The sequence below is a fragment of the Thermobia domestica genome, chromosome 1 (genome assembly GCF_964235325.1).
Source record: "Thermobia domestica chromosome 1, izTheDome1.hap1.1, whole genome shotgun sequence".
Classification (NCBI taxonomy): Eukaryota; Metazoa; Arthropoda; class Insecta; order Zygentoma; family Lepismatidae; genus Thermobia; species Thermobia domestica.
In genome coordinates, this window is record NC_137454.1 from 80,355,502 (window position 1) to 80,373,465 (window position 17,964).

General features: G+C 33.7%; 1 protein-coding gene across 1 annotated transcript; it reads left to right on the forward strand.

The window, feature by feature from the left end:
* Nucleotides 1–201: 201 nt before the first annotated feature.
* LOC145687349 (uncharacterized) lies at nt 202–588 on the forward strand. The gene has a single exon (XM_081760823.1). The coding sequence runs from the start codon at nt 202–204 to the stop codon at nt 586–588; it is 387 nt and encodes a 128-aa protein (XP_081616949.1).
* Nucleotides 589–17,964: the final 17,376 nt, after the last annotated feature.

Consider the following 17,964-nt stretch of genomic DNA (forward strand, 5'->3'; position numbering starts at 1 on the left):
TGTTATTAGCAGCGTTATTCACGTCTACTTTAGTAGAGATGTGTTTTTTTAATACTTACAGAGAAATGGAAAATTAATTGATTCAGTTACAAGAAAATAAACTTATTTCGGTCTAATATCAAGTCATTTCACAACAAAATTTTATTTAGTTTTCCAGTAGTTCATCTCCAACATTCTAAGAAAGAGGAAGACTATCGTAGGATGCTGCTTCTCATTAAAGATGCGGCTTCTGCAAATGGTCTTTCCTTTAATCCTACTACAGTGATTATAGACTTTGAAAGAGCGGTAATCAATGCCGTTACTGGTGTTTTTCCGGATGCAGCCATTCGTGGGTGTTTCTTCCATTACACCCAATGTTTATGGAGGAAAGTTCAGTCATTGGGGTTGTCCACTTTTTATGAAGAAGACAAAGAGGTCAGGAAGTGGATAAGACGTGCTGCTGCACTACCACTTGTGCCAGTGGAGCAAGTGGGTGACATGTTCCTGCATCTCCAGGAAAATGCCCCGGAAGTACAAAACGCAGAGAAGTTTCATGACTATTTAGTCGAAACATGGCTGGACGATGCAGACGCCATTTTCACAAAGTAAGTACGATATAGTAGTTACCTTATTTTCTACGCTATTTCACTATCTGTTTTTCGTTTGATTTTTTTTTTTTCAAATATATGTGGTTTTCGTTTGGGAAACGAAATCTACGTTAGCAGTGATTAGTATTTCATATATAGGCCTACTCATTCGGCTTCATTATAAATTTACCGTGTTACTAACAACAAACAACAGACGTTATCCTTAACGTTATCTACGACAGACGTTAACATGCAACTTCCAATCGTTGTTGAATGTCTATTGTCAAGCTTTGATTTGTTTTATGTAATTAATGTTTCTCTCTTTTCCAGAGATATATGGAACCAATATGATAATGTTGAGGGAAGAACAAATAATGTTGTAGAGGGCTGGCACTCTAAATTAAACAGAAAACTGACAAGAGAACATCCAAATATTTTTACATTTGTACAGCTGTTGCAGCAAGAACAGAGTGAGAATGAAGCTTGTATGCTGATGTTGGAGGTAGGAAAAAAGCCGAAGGAACCAAAGCTGAAATATAAGCGAATTGAACAAAAAATAAAATCATTGAAGGCACGTCTGGAATCACATGTAATAGACTTGGTGGCTTACACAGATGCAGTTGCATACTGTTTGCATTTAGAACAGTGATGGTGAGATGTTTTAAATATATTGGCTATATTAACGATATATGGTATTAACATTGACGATATGTAGTATTTACATTGACAATATAAGTATATGTAACATTGCATGTAGTATAGAATCGTGTTAGAAGACAAATTACCTGTTAAGGTAATGCCAAAGAAGGAGCAGTGATGTAAAAGACAAAGGCTCTTTTTTTTCAAAAGGGCCGCCTTATGCATCCTCTTGCATTGTTTGTTTAATGTATGGCCGAACATGTCTTGAGGATGTGAATTGTGGCACTTTTTAGTACTGCAAGCCTTAGTATGCTGGAGATAAACTACTGGAAAACCGATTAAAATTCGGTTGTGAAATGAATTGATATTAGCCCGAAGTAAGTCTGTTTCGTGTTCGTTTCAGATACAATGTCAAACGGGTTACTGGCAACTGAATCAATCAATTCGAGGAAAGAGATATGATGGAGACAAACACTCTTTTTAAAGGCCGCCTTATGCATCCTCTTGCGTTGTTTGTTTAATAGTTGGCCAGACATGTCTTGGGGATGTGAACTGTGGCATTTTTTAGTACTGCAAGTCTTAGCATGCTGGAGGTAAACTACTGGAAACCCAAATAAAATTTTGTTCTGAAATTGCTTGATATTAGATCCTTTTTTTTTTTTTTTAATGTTTGTTTCACATACAATGTCTAACATTCTTGCAACTGAGTCAACCAATTTTCCATGTATGATGAAACTTGTAGAGGTGGTGGTTGTTTTTACAGAAGCTTTTAGAAATACTAAAGAAATATTCCCTACAAAAATTCCTCCCTGCACATAATTCCCCGTCTCGAAAGAGTAGGCACAACGGGAAGTAGGCACAACGGGAATTACCGTTCTGCCTAGAGATAAGATAATTAAAAATATTTTCTTTAAAGTGCTGGAGGGTCTGTAGGCAGAACGGGAAGTAGGCACAACGGGAATGAACCATATAGATCCCAGGCCATTTCCTTCCTTCCCCAATCCTTTTTTCCTTTCCTTTCCTCGGATAGTGTGATCGCCAAGAGATGTTATCCCTCATACGTGACGAGTTAACGTGCCCATAGATGACAAAAGCCCAGAAATCTAACTCCTAAATCTCTAAATTCCCACGACAGACATATCATGATATCACCTGCCTAATACTTTCCCCCGAATTTCATTAAGGATTTTAGATTACCAAAATTATTTTACATATTTGCCCATTTTGTCCCTCAAGGAGAAAAAAAATCTCAAAAACTAGTTGATGGACCATTATTACTTTTCGGTCAGGACTTAGAAGAAGAGAAGTTAGAAATCGATTGCGTTGATAAGAGATGATCCACCCACTAGAAGTGACAAAGGATACAAAATCCAGCCAATCAAACAGTAAATTCTACAATACCCGGAGAATAAAGAAATAACTATACAACATTCTGACCAAACTAAGTAATAAATAAAATAAATCCTACAATGTTCCACTCATTCAAATAAATAAATGATGCTATATTTTATATATATATATATATATATATATATATATATATATATATATATATATATATATATATATACAGTGGCGTATTTACGATTTTGTTTCGGGAGGGGCTTTGCTAACTTTCGGGGAGGGCTTGGCCTGAAAATGTGAAAATTCTGCAAGATATTTCATATTCTTTACTATAGTAAGTAAGATTTCGGGAGGGGCTTAAGCCCGGAAGCCCCCCCCCCTAAATACGCCACTGTATATATATATATATATATATATATATATATATATATATATATATATATATATATATATATATATATATATATATATATATATATATATATATAGTAAAAAGTAAAAACATTATGTATGCTTAGTGGCCGAAATAGAAAACAAAATGTATCATGTTCAATCTTCAAAAATCATCACAAATACAGAAGAAAGTACACATTAAAACGTGACCCTCCCCCCCCCCAAAAAAAACCTACAAATCCATAAATTTATCATGACGTACGTTTTCGTTATACAAACATTAAAAAAAATTGAAAATAGCGAACTGTAAGCATCACAAAGCCAAAATATATAAATAAACTAATAAAAATAAAAACGACTTCAATAACCAGAAAGAAGTGGAAAATAGCAATTTATGATCTGCATTTAAACAAACACACATGATTATTAGAGTAAACTTACAGCAGAGTTATACTATTTATTAAATAACATCAAAATTAATGAAAAATTGTTTATAGATGCTCGTATATCAAACATATATAACGAAAAAAAAAAAACCTAGTTGAAATTGATATTTACAAGTTCTGTTACACGAAACAAATCAAGAGAAAATATTTCAACAGAGAACATATTATGAAAACTGAAATATTAATTTATTCAAACATAGCGAAATAATATTTTAAAAAAAAACGACAAAGGAAACAATGTTGTTTATTTGTTAATTTAACCAGCAAAATAGTATATTATAAATACATTCTAAATACACTATATATATTTTAAAATGTCTTTTTAAGTGCTGTTTTGGAATATTGCAATTGACTATATTATTTTCTAAACCGCTTTAAAATTAATTATTTGCTAGGTTTGAGTAAATTATTATTTCAATTTTATTAACAATAGTTTCATTCTATAACGTGATTTAAATAATTCCCTTTATGTATTTCATGTACATAACTAAGGTTAAACTGAACCCAAAGTCCGAAGAACTGCTTACTTTTGTGGAACTGTCGATGAAGTACGTATGAACCGCTGCTTAAGTTTAATAGAACGCGACAACAATTAAAATATCATTTAAATTTTAATATGAAAGTGAAAACGATTTTATTTTCGCAATTGCACAACCCTTTTTCTTTTATTTTTTTTAAAAACCCTTTCTTCTCTCTTTCTCTATCGAAACGTAGTTTTTAAAAAACCGTCGTCGCCGTGGACTACATCTGAAATTGATCACTCCAAGCACGAAATTTTACCGTATATTCCCTCCGGAGCTGTTTCACGTAAGGCATAGAAGAAGTATATATGCCTTTTTGAAAATTCATCCCACGGGTTCTCGAGGTGGTAAAACACGAAGAGTAGTGAATGTGACCTTAGGGTTTGGGTTAGATGGAAGAGAGAGAAAGAGAAAGAGAGAGAGAAGTATGAACGATTTTGCAATGGAAAAGGAAAGGGAATGAAGGGTAAAAGTTAAAGAAAATAAGAAAGAGAAAAAAACTAGGTAAAATCAAAGCTTCTGTTCGCCGTTATTTATTTGTGTTTCGTGCTATGGATAAGTAATTGATGGTTGTACCAGATTCACTTTAATGTTTTTTTTTTTAGTCCTTTTAGCCTTCAGATCATCCTCTATGTATTGAGAAAATTACACTTTTCGCATACAGATCTTCTGGTAATAACTGTTTCCCTTTTACACAATTATATTCAACTATCTTATCAATGGCGGAGCCGCGTTGGCTCAGTGGTAGAGCGTTCACTCCTGGTTTTAAAGCTATCATGTATCTATCACGGCTTGCAAAGTTTGCTTGATCTCGGTGGAGCCGTTCCCGAGATATCACGACAAATGACATATTTAATGAATCGACTGTATCTCAGAAACTACAGCTTTTTCGACAAATTACTGCTAGTTACATTAGTTTTGCAAGGTGCCGTATTAGTCTGCCAAGTTTCACCAAAATCGGTTGTTATGACCCAGACACCTTATGGATGTGTCACAGGGCCTTTGCCTACTTATTTACTACAGTATCTTATATAGTTACTCTAGTTAATGAAGTTACGCTATGTGTATCAATAATAAATGTTTTACACGAAAAATTATATGCATCAAGGTGTATATATTTATGACTTCGCTCGTTTGTCGGTCTTTTGTCCTCCCCTTTTGAAAAAAAATCCTGTGGGTGTTCTGGTTGTGGAGACATTCCTTTAAGGACATCCTCCTCCCCTCTTTTTATCCAAATTATGAATTAAAACGTCTCAATGACGGTTGCCTAAGCCATGATGAGTACCCCAACAAGTTCATTACATAAACATTACAATAGCTTATGTATCTTTAGCTTTCATTTTCCGAACATCTGAATGGACGCTTAACGTAAACATAATTTTAAAATCATTACGAACAAAATATACAAAACGTATTTCAAGAAGAAAACTATAAAAGCAATAAGTAAATATACAGAGAGATAAATGGAAACAAAATCTCCAAAAAATATCATAAAAGTATTTTTTTAAAAAAGTTGTAAAACAGTATAGAGCATAGCAAATAAATTAAAATAGTAATAAATGTTTCTGGTGGGTATGATTTATATATATACATTCTATAAAAATGCAAAGAAAAAAGTCTATTATTCATGTTTGCAGAATCCACACTCTAGCGTGCTAGCCTCAGGGATAATTCTGGATTATAATGGGGGATTGACTCTACTAGCAAGCTATATATACAATTTATATATATGTATATAGTATATGTACAAATGTCTTTTAACATTTTATGAACAAACAATAAAAACACTGATATATATAGGAACTGAATAACTCGCGTATAAACTTGGTAAACATAAACAAACTATGTTTATATTTGTTTATGTCTACTCTTTTTCATTTGCTGCAGGAAAAGTGTATGTCTCATTATCAAAGGGCAACAGGGATATACAGTTTATTGTTGTGTATATACGTTTTATCCCTGCTAACTAAATATACACTGTACTGTATTTAGTGTATATATATATATATAAAAATTGAAACTAGAAATTATATATTTTTATTACTTTCAGTTTGAATAGAGGGTTAAGAGAAGAGATTAAACCTTTTCTTGGGACGCCGAATCAATTCCAAAAAACTGCTTCTCGCCTTCTTTTACCAGTTTTGCTCGGATACCTATCGACACAGGCCCGTAGCCAGCCCAAAAAATTTAGGGGGTCCCCGGTCGAAGTTTGGGGGGCCGACCCAACCACATTATAGTTCATCACCATATTATAGTTCACTTTTAAGCCTACCGTGAAAATTTTAGGAGGGGCCAGTAAAAATTTAGGGGGGCCCGGACCCCCTAGACCCCCCCTGGACATGGGCCTGTATCGACAGCCAGGTGGACTGACGTAGCCGTCTTATAGGACTTACCATCATACTTAGGCACAACATATTATAATTCCCAAGCCTAAGAAAACCGGAAGCAGTGGTTCTCAAAGTGAGGGGAACACTTTGTCAACCGGAGAGGGTGAAGGGTATTAAAAGACTATGCCATATAGAAAAAGATGATGATGAGATATAATTTTAAAACACTGTGTATCGAAATCTGGACAAAACAGAATATCACGTTGATTGAGTAATTGATTTGTATATTATTATTATTATTATTATTATTATTATTATTATTATTATTATTATTATTATTATTATTATTATTATTATTATTATTATTATTATTATTATTGTATTGTACGGTTTAATGCGCACAAAAAGACATGCTTTCTTCTCTAGAATAGATCCTGCGGGTGCTCTTCATCGTGTAATATATTTCATCCATGTTTAGTGCGCTATAGTACTATAGTTTTGTATATACATTTTTTGAGAGGAGAAAATGCACTCGAAAAACGTTACATTGAATACTCATGTGCAGTAACAATAAAATGAATATGATTTATGTTATGGATACCAGAGCGCATGCAGTAATTATTTTTGAGATCAATAGAAGATGAGTCATTTGTATGATCTGGAGCACCAGCATAACGTAACACCGTAATTGAAGCTGATAGAGGCACAAATAAACAGTACATCCTTCATACGTATAGCTTCCTTTGAGTAGATTTTTATCAAAGGTATTAGGGAGATGTAGCACTGTATACATTGAACAACAGAACATGTACAAATGTAGTATATGTTACACTTGGCAGCAGATAATACAAAACGAATATTTTTAATAATGACAAAATCCCACATGCAGGTTTGGTACTGACATTAATCCTTCCATTATTGGTTATTGTTACAGCAGCTCTAACAAGTTCGCGCGGGGAACAGTGCTGACTCAATGGCAGAGCGCTCACCTCTGGTGTGTGCGTTCTTTGATTTGATCCCAGGTCTCACCAAATGGGTTTGTGCGGGAGAAACGCCGTGTGTGTAGGCATGGCGACCCGCAACGAGGAACAAGCGGGCAGTTACATCCTCTGGATTTTCGTAAGAATTACAGTTCTTGGAATACATGTCAAAATATTTATTTACATTAAATATGGATTTACATTAAATACTATTAATAGTTTACTTATTATGTGGGTAAATAACTGTAGCTTTATGTGATGTATTACAAGCACGCATGTATCAAAGTGTGTATGCATTCGCGACTGTGTTTGTATGTCAGTCCTTTGTACCCCCTTAGGATCGGTTCTTTGCTCTCCTTTTGGGAAAAATAATTCGGGATGTGCGTGGATTCTCTGGAATTTTTTCGTTTCCTTCCACTTTCTTCATTCCATTATTTTGTTCATTATCATCATCACAGCCTCCTTTAGCCTCGAAACATAATCGTGGGACGTTATACGATAAAAATGTGAATTCACTACTTCCGACAACTACAGCACTTGTTCCAAGTGCGTGATTGCACTGCTGCCGCTTTCTATGGTGAATTATGCATATATTTCAATAGATTTGCTTTTCGATCAAGACCACTACAGCGCAAAATTCAACTATAGCAGTTGACAGCAATTAAAGAGTTAAAGAAACTGCACTCAGAGGGAACCAAAAGTTAGTTTTCACTATTTCAACTGAATTAAAGGAGGCGTCGATATGAAAATAGTAGTAGGTAACTTCTCAAAAGAAGTTGAATCGAAACAAGAAACGAAGTTGAATCACTGTGTTTCTAAAGTTATCACGACAAATATTTGTAACGGTAATTAATAAACTTATTTGTTTCGCATAAACTTCATCGACAAAGTGTCACATTTGAACAAACCCAGGCCAGAAATCAGTTTCATGGGAAAACAAAAGTTCAAATTTGGACTGTATTAGGTGCACATTTCCATCAAAATGACTGGTTTTCTATCTTGCGGTTATAAATTTGCAAATTGGTGGTCTTGGAACGACAATCTTTATTTATTTATTTTAAGAATTGATACTTCTCTCACATTTTTATGTAATTAATGACTATAAGTATAGGAACAAAATAAAAGAGCTTAATAAATCATGTTTGAATTTAATGATGATTTCCGACCTTTATTATTGTCCTGGGCTTCAACATGTTTTAATTACGGTGAAATTTGTGGTAATGTTTTCAATGCGTTCTGCAACCTTCGGACTTAGCTTATACATAGTAAGAAGTTATCACGTTTCAATCTAATTGTTAAGACACATACACACATACAAACAGAGAAATTGACAGAGAAACTTGTCGCGTTATAGCTTATTGCTATAACTATCGGTATGATTAATTGTTCAGATCTTTTGTAATTGAAATTTCAGTAAGAGTGACAGACGACTTTTGGTGCATCTGGCCTCTTTGCCCATCTGATCTGATCTTGGGCTATGTGAGTTTGTAGCGAATCGACATTGTGTCGGCTGATTTAGTCAAAGCTTTCTCAGTTCTATCAATCGAAGGAAGTCGACGAAAAACTTGGTGATCTTCATTGTACTAATTATATATCAATTGAATTTTTCTCAAAAAATATTGCAAGGTTCCATACACTCACACATACTATGAACACGTGTTTTCAAGATTTCTAAATAAACAGTGGCAGACGACAGAAGAAAACCACACCTACTGGAAGAAGACACGGAGAACCACGAAGAACTCCGACAATCCCTACACAAGTCCTCCCTCCAAAGGATGGCTATAAAAGAGCATGTCAAGACCAAGAACTCATCAGTGCCTTGTGCTGATGATCATAATCTACAATACCTACTTCCGAGGTTACTAGAATACCACCCTGTCAACCCGAGGCAACATAGTATGTCGAAGAAGACCGCTTATCCATACTGGAAACACTTATTTTAAAGTAATTACAGACTTAGAGAAGATTTTAATTTAGACTTTGTATAATAATTACATATATACGACATTTTGTAATAAAGCGTGGAGGGCTAATCCCGTGTACTTTAATGACTCTACCTACCGGATGTTACAATATTTTTATCATTGTAATAATCATCAACAATATGAGCATAGAGAGAGTCCTTGAATAAAGAGTAATTTTTAAAAAGGAAAATTTAAGCAGGTCGATAGAAGATGCCATATTGCATATTAATTAAAATTGCTTTGAACGCCTTTATCCAACATTTTTGCTCTTGTGGATTACTTCCATCAATAATTTCTTGTGATAATAACTCGTCTCTTCTAACTTACAAGTCAACAAAACTACAATAGTAAACTGAAGATTTCATATTGTAGTTTGTGCTCTAGTATGCGTTACAATAAAACCTAACAACACACAATTAAGGAGGCAGAAAAATCTGAAATCATAATAATTTTGTTAGTTTCCCTTCTGTATAACCCTCTGTAGTTATTTTAAGAACTTGAATGATCTTCCTTTGCCTCTAGTCTTCATGTATCCTGTTCTTGCTTTGTTTCCATTGCACGCACTGTACTGTAATATCATCTTCTTTCGTTATTCTAATCTCCTAGTAAGTTGTCCTTATTTTCTCCTCGCTAACAACAGAGAAAAGATAGAAAACAATTTAATTTTCCCCTTCGTTTCATCTGGCATTTCTTATCAGAACATTCACAGTGACACACTGAAAAGAAAAAGAAAGAAAGAAGAAAAGGCAGAGAATACTACTGTAAGGGAAACAAACTGTTGGTCGCCAAAGAACATCTCTCTTCTCCCTTATTGTGCTACATAAGCCAAGCAGACATATAGAAAAAGAAAAGAAGCACGCATGTATGGGTTAGTGTGTCTTCAAAAAGACGACGCAGAACATTTTCTCTTCAAGATTTGTAGACCAAACTGAAATAAGACAACAAACTCCTCCCTACAAAAGCAGTGTATTTATGTGACAAATAATTTATCTCAGTTCCTTTATTTTACTTATTTTGCTTTCCAGTTCTTAAATGAATGTTTGTTAGGAAACATATTACTTTTTTACAGTAACACTTACTGTAGTATACAATATAACCTCCACCAGACCTCAATTTGTTTTGTTGTCGTTATTGTTGTGTCTAAAAGAAATGTCAGTAGCCTACATAATGATAAAAATTAGAAATACGCATAGCTCATTTTCACAAACATTCTAATGCACAGAAACTACTTTTTCGCTCCAAAGTTTGCTTTTCTGCACAAAATTTAATTAAAGCTGTGCTCCTGGCAATCTTGATTCATTAAGCATGTCTTACTTAATAGATGTGGTGTCTCAAAATCTCTTGTGGTGTTCCATCATTTGGAATTCTTCCAGTCTACAACGAAGATTTGCTTAATTTTCCTATTCTCGATCTGAGTTTCAAACTTTAGATATCTCTGCATTCTGTTTTTCTTCTTTCTAAATTTAGCTTTAAATTTTTATTATTATATATTATACATTAACACACTAAAATGCTATATGTAATTTTCATTGAATTATATGATTTGGTTCAAACCGTAAATCTAATATATTTCATAGTTCTCCCTTCACATTATCTCAACAAAAACCCTTATTGATTAATGGCTTGCATTCATTCTATACTGCTCGGGATTACGCCACACTTTTCACAGTTATCCCGTCGCATTATCTACAATAATAAATTTTATTGATTGACACTCTTCAATTTATTTAACACTGGTTTGGATTACAAGAAATACACCCTAATCTTCATAGTTATCTCTTTATTACTTCTTACCATAAACTTAATTAATGGATACTTAGCAATCATTTAATATTGATTGAAATTACGTGAAAATTTCATATTTTTCATAGCTATCTTTTCAGATTATTTCTTACGACGAGTTTTATTGATTAATATTCAATTAATACTGATTGTCATTACTCGAAATTTAGAGCATACTTTTCGCAGTTATTTCTTCATACAATCTCCAACAATAAGTTTTATCCACTGATACTCTACAGCCCTTCAATACTGACTGAGATTACGTGAAAAATCTCATACTTTTCACAATTCTCTTCGCATTATCTTCAACAACAAGCCTTATTTATTATCAACATGAACTCAATATTGATTTGGATTATACGAAATGCGCTGTATATATATTTCACAATTCTTTCTTCAGATTACGTCTAAGAGTAGGCTTCAATGATTGATATTCTGCATTCATGCAATATAGATTGATATAACATGAAAATTTGATATACTCCATACCTATCTCTTCGTGTTATTTCTTTTAATAATTTTTACTGGTTGACACTCTGTATTCAATTAATTGTGGTTGACATTACACGTACACATACTTATCACTCTTATCTTTTCGTATTATCTTCACCAAGAAGCTTTATTTATTGATAGACTATATTCGTTCAATACTAGTTAACATTACACGAAAAAGCCATACTTTTCATAGTTAACTCATTGCATTATCTGTAACAGTAAAAATTATTGATCGGCACTTTGCATTCATTCCATATAGTTGAGATTACATGGAAATATGACGCTTCTCATAGCTTATGCAATCATAACTATCTCATAGCTCCAACATAACCTTAAAAAAAAATCTAATATTTCTTAGAGATTTCAGAAATTCCTCTTTTCACCAGATTTCGATTACGAGAAGTAATTGATACTTTCATTTTGCATAATAATGATTACATTCAATCAATGTGTTCTTCAGTCAACAACATCGGAAAAAAAGTTTTTAATCCAATTTTCTATGACGCAAAAAAGAATGTAGTTCTCTATACAATACTGAATATTGTATTCCAAAAGGTCAGTTCATTCCGAGGTTATTGACCATGTAGGTTAAGCATGTACCGACCTTTGCTGTTATATATATTTCATACTCCACAAACGTTACCAATAATTTTATTCATTTCTAACAAAATCTTTACCTGAATATCTAGAAATCTCACTTCTGGGACTGAACAAAGTTATAAGGAAATAAACATACGAAGTGTTCATTTGTAATTCAAAATGTCAAAAACACATAGCGTCCTTGATTTTAAACTTTTAATTAAAAAAAAAACTTTTTTTTTCCTTTAAGCTGTGTGTACTCAAAAGAAACTAACAAGCTAAATATCAAGGACACGCATTAGGGATCTGTCATTTTCATCTGTTCATGGCGGTAACAAGCGATATTGCAAAGGAAACGGGGATATGGAAGCATGACAAAAATGGTTACAGGATTCAAGAAGACGACATCTTTCCTTAATGCCTACTATATAGATCCTCCTACTAAAATATCCCCGAGTTTCTCTCTATACACATCCTTTGGTGGTGGATGCAAGAGCTAACTACAGCACGACGACACCACGAAATTCCTGTTACAGCACAGAAGAGTGTCTTTGCGAAAAGCAACCAGCTAGTTACCATCACACACACACACACACATACCCATACCTACATACACACACACACACACACACACAAACTCCTATGGTGCAACAAAAATATGTTTTCTTTCTCTCTTTCTTCTTCCTCTACGCCTCCGCCCCCTATTCTCTAGTATCACGCTGTTCAATGATCAAACAATTTCAACCTACCACGTATGAAGAGACTGCACGTATGGTATATAGGTTTCTGTGTGTGTGTGTATGTTTGTGGAACGGTTGCAAAAGAAACTTCCTTCCTATACGTATATACATAGCCTCGGTCTCTATCACACGAGGGGTTATAATATGTAACGTTATTACCTCAAGCAGCGTGATTCTTTTAAAACAAGCCGTGCGCAGCAAGAAAGCAACTAAGGGTTCATTTTATGGGGAAAGACTGTCACTATATAAGAGCACACATACTGTATATAGCTACTCTACACACATACACACACACACACACACACACACAGAGAGAGAGAGAGAGAGAGAGAGAGAGAGAGAGAGAGAGAGAGAGAGAACGTAGAAGCAGTTTTTTTTTTTCGTTTAATATCATGGAATAGGAAGATCTTTCATCTAAAAAAAAAAAGTTTCCTTCCTCTTCCACTATCTTTTCCGTCTGCTTTTCAAACTTTTAAGTAACAACACGCTTCGGTGGTTAATATACTTATAACCACCATCTCCCTCTATATAGAAAACCCAATTTCATCGTCATCTGCAGAAGTAATGCAGGTAGGGGTAACAAGAATTATTATAACTTCTTAGAAAGAGTAATATCACCGGAATCAAATTCTTCAAATTGAATAAACTGACAATGACAGTAAACACATCATGTATCATATTTTGCTCGCGACTTCTTTTTGTTGTAAGACAGCCAGTTTAGAAAGTAGCACATTTTTAGAAATATAGTTAGGTTTGTTCGAAATATTTCTTTGGAGGCATAGCAGGCATCAAATTCTGAAATCAGCTTTCTCCCGTATGTTTTCTAACTCTTAACGCTCAAACGGTAGGACGATCCTTTGCTGAACCTCTTGCATATTACAGTAAATGGTATAGTAGGGATTTTTACACCAGATCTTTGATGTATTTCCAGATAAGTTGATGATCTTGGTGGCGAGGATACAAGAGCAGAACCCGAAGTAGAACACAAAACACTTTCTGTTTTTCCTATAGGACATAACTGTGCTGCTATCAATACAGAAAAATGTAACTAAGCAACAACGTGCTGCGCTCTTATTCCACAAATATTCTTTTTTCCTTTCTATCTAATAGTATTCTTCTTTCTGTTGTGTCTGACCATTTTACTTAGTAAGTCCGGAAACCCTAAAGGAAATTAACGATGCATATTGCACTGAAAACATGCAATATACTCGACAATATTTGAATACAGTGGACTGTGTTGTACGTAACTGTTTAATAGTGAGATAATGAATAACAAGATCCACTATTGAAGCGGGAGCCCAACCGAGAATTGTATTTGTAACATACTTCCGGCATAATTTTAACTGATAATAAATTAATAATATACAAGCGCTACACATGAAGCAATAGAAGAGGATCAAGCAATAAAATCATTCATTTGCAGTACAAAAAGTTGGATTTAACTCTTTGGGAACGCTTTAGAGACCCTCTAAAGAGGCAAAAAAACACGGAACACCATAAAAGTCATCCAAGTCTATGACTAGATATTGAATGATTTGTTTGACAAATTAAACGCAAATGAGGTTTACAAACCACACCGTTATCTCTGCACCAGATTTTGTGTGTATCCTCACATCACACACTTCCTCAATGGAACGATCGGCTATGTCTCTTATGCCACGTTCATCTCTAAACGGGTTAGGGACGACTATCAGTTTTTCCTTGGAGATTGATTGAGTATTCGATGACTTACTTTACAAATTAAACGGAAATGAGGTTTATAAACCACACCGTTATCTCTGCACCAGATTTTGTGTGTATACATCACACACTTGCTCAATGGAACGATCGGCTATGTTTCTTATGCCACGCCCATCTCTAAACGCGTTAGGGACAACTATCAGTTTTTCCTTGGAGACGAAAAGAAATGGGCAAAAGCTATAAAAGCCTATGATTGAGTATTCGATAAATTAAACGGAAATGAGGCTTATAAAACATTCCTGTCTTCTCCCTCCAGATATGTTTATATACTACAATTGTTTTCAATGGAACAATCAGTTGTGTGTTTATATGCCACACCAGTCTCTAAAGGATTAATTTTATCCTTCAGAATCACCATGACAGTGAAGAAAGTCTAGTAATTGAAGTCAAAATTCAAAATTCGATTGTTTCTTGTGATTTTGAATTTACATACAAAACTTTATATGCTACCATCGTTCACCTTAGAGGATCCAAATTTTGAGCTTATGATTTTTTTTTTTTTTTGCGACCAAAGTTGTAATTGGAATTTCTTCTGAACAAATTGTCATTAGAAATATTTTAAAAGGAGGTGTATATACATACATATAGTTATAGAAACTTGAAATTTTCGGAGGAAAAGAAGATTCTGACCACCAAAACTTCTCAGAAATGACAACTTTTCAGAAATGACTCTGAATCTCCTTAAAAAAGAACGTAGAGTAGTTGTTTGCATATACTCTGCTTAGAGAAGGAGAATTATTTACTTGATTTAGATTTCTGTACAACATACAAAGGGGAAAATAATAACAAGAACAAAGTGAATTTTTAATGTATGAATTTGGACTAAAAGAAAAAAATAAATTTCAGTGTAGAAGTAAAAGAAAAACGTAAATTTCAGCGTGTAATAAAAGAAAAAATGACTTTCAATGTAGTAGTATAAGAGAAAAACATTATCTAAAAGTAGTTTGACCACAGCAGATTCTTCTGAATTTACACAACTTCAACTTAAAAATAAAACTTCCACGATAACTCTTTAACGTAGCAGTTAAAGAAAAATGAATTTCAGTGTAGTAGTAGTAAAAGAAAAATGTGAATTTCAGTGTAGCAGTAATAGAAAAAAGTGAATTAGGACTAAAAGAAAAAAATTCAGTATAGCGGTAAAAGAAAAACGTGAGTTTTAATGTACAATAAAAGAAAAAAATGAATTTCAGTGTAGCAGTATAAGAGAAAAACGTTATCTAACAGTAGTTTGACCACAGCAGATAATTCTGAATTCAAACAACTTTAATTTTTTTAAAAAAAATTTCCATTTTAAAAAAAATCTCTTTTAATGTAGCAGTAAAAGAAAAAAATTGATACCAGTGTAGCAGTAAAAGAAAAATAAACATCAGTGTAGCAGTAAAAGAAAAACGTGAATTTCAGTGTACAATAAAAGAAAAAAATGAATTTCAGTGTAGCAGTATAAGAGAAAAACGTTATCTAAAAGTAGTTTGACCACAGCAGATTATTCTGAATTCAAACAACTTTAATTTTTTAAAAAAATTTCCATGATATCTCTTTAATGTAGCAGTAAAAGAAAAAAATTGATATCAGTGTAGCAGTAAAAGAAAAATAAATATCAGTGTAGCAGTAAAAGAAAAACGTGAATTTCAGTGTACAATAAAAGAAAAAAAATGAATTTCAGTGTAGCAGTATAAGAGAAAAACGTTATCTGAAAATAGTTTGACCACAGCAGATTATTCTGAATGCACAGAACTTTCATATTTTTAATCGACAATGATACTAAATTTGAAAATCAATTTTTAATTTATTCTATAAAATATATTGATGTTAACCCCTGAAATCCAATATATTCTACAAGTTTTACCAATGACGGCTTGAAAAAAAAAAATATTAGAAAGTTCTTTTTTTTCTTTAAAAATAAATTTTCTTAAGTGTTTTCCTCCACCATATAAATTTTCCTCCTTCTTTCTTTCATCTCCTATATCTTCAACTACTTCCTTTCCTTCATCATTGCTCAGCTTTTACGTGGAACATTGTGGCTTAGTGATAGTCACCTTCAATTACACATGCTGTCTACTTGCTTAAAAGCACTAAAGAAGTGGCTTGGGAGTTCCTCGGATAAAACTCTGAAAGTGGTAGTAAGGTTTTCAGGGAGGAGAGACCTGTAGGGAAAAAGAAAGAAAAGTAGACAGAATGGTTTAACAGCACAAAAGCAATTTCAAAGGAATTATTTGAGGGAAGAATTTCGTTTGCAGAATACAGCTAGAGAACACGGCTTTGGAATACTGTAAAACGAAAAAAAAAAATCATCGAAAGCACTAATCTGAATTACGATTCGCTTATCTACAGCACCTTAGTACCGTAGAAACTCAGAATATTTCATATTGGTGGAGCTGGAGCATGTGTGTAATCCATTTCTCTTGGAACCCAGAGAGTGGGGTGGGGAACGGCCTATGGGAGTTAATCTTACACGATGGTTTGTGCACCCACCAACTCCACTGGATTCAAGGTCCAGTTGGGATTCGAAACCCACGTTAATAATAGGTCCCGTTTTTCATAACCTCGGTGCTGTGTAAGGACGCAACAAACAAAAACTCAAACTCATGTTAGTGGAACATTAAATTTATTTTTGCAAATCTATAATAAAGCCGTAATTGCTAAGATAGTGTCATCCGGCTAGTGCCACAATGAAAACCTTGATCAGGATATACCTCTGTACCATTTTCGTTTATGTGAATTTTCTCGGAAAGTACGCATGAGGATTTACAGGACGGTAGTTCTCTAGAGTATTATTATAGCTTATCTTTGGGAATTTTTAGATTCTCTTCGCTACATATTTGGTACAATTTTAAAAATAATTTTGTCTAAGATTAGGTATATTTTTAGGTATAATTTTGTCAAAGATTAGCCTTTATTAGCATGATTTTGGGCGTCGTTTAGCTAGTTTGAGGACATATCTTAGACAAAACTGGCTAATTCTATCTCCTAGAATTAGGCAGTAGTTAAGGAATAAGTGATTTTAGAATCAATGCTATTCTGGTAAAACTAACATTTTTCACTTTGTGCTATAGACACATTACATTGTGAACAGAATGGATTTATCATAAAACCTAATTACTTCACCGATATGACAACGCCACTTAAAATTAAGAAGGAAAACCAAACTCGAAAGCAAAAAAGTATTTTTTATATAATAAAAAAATCCAAACTTCAACAACAAATTTTTAGTAAGAAGTTAGTCTGACCCCACCAACCTCTTTCGTCATTATTTCACACAAAATTTCTCCAAACCTTCACGTGACCCACACCAACCACCACTAACACACACACACACGCATCCTATAGAATTTGTTTTCTTCCATCACTTTTCTTAACTCATGGCCGCTCCTTCACTTCCTGTGGCAAGACATTATACTTCTTTTATTAATTAATGTAACACGACTACGAAAGAGAAATGGCTCCA

Bases quoted from the DNA above. Each gene is read 5' to 3' on its own strand.
- LOC145687349 (XM_081760823.1), top strand. From the start codon at position 202: ATGCTGCTTCTCATTAAAGATGCGGCTTCTGCAAATGGTCTTTCCTTT.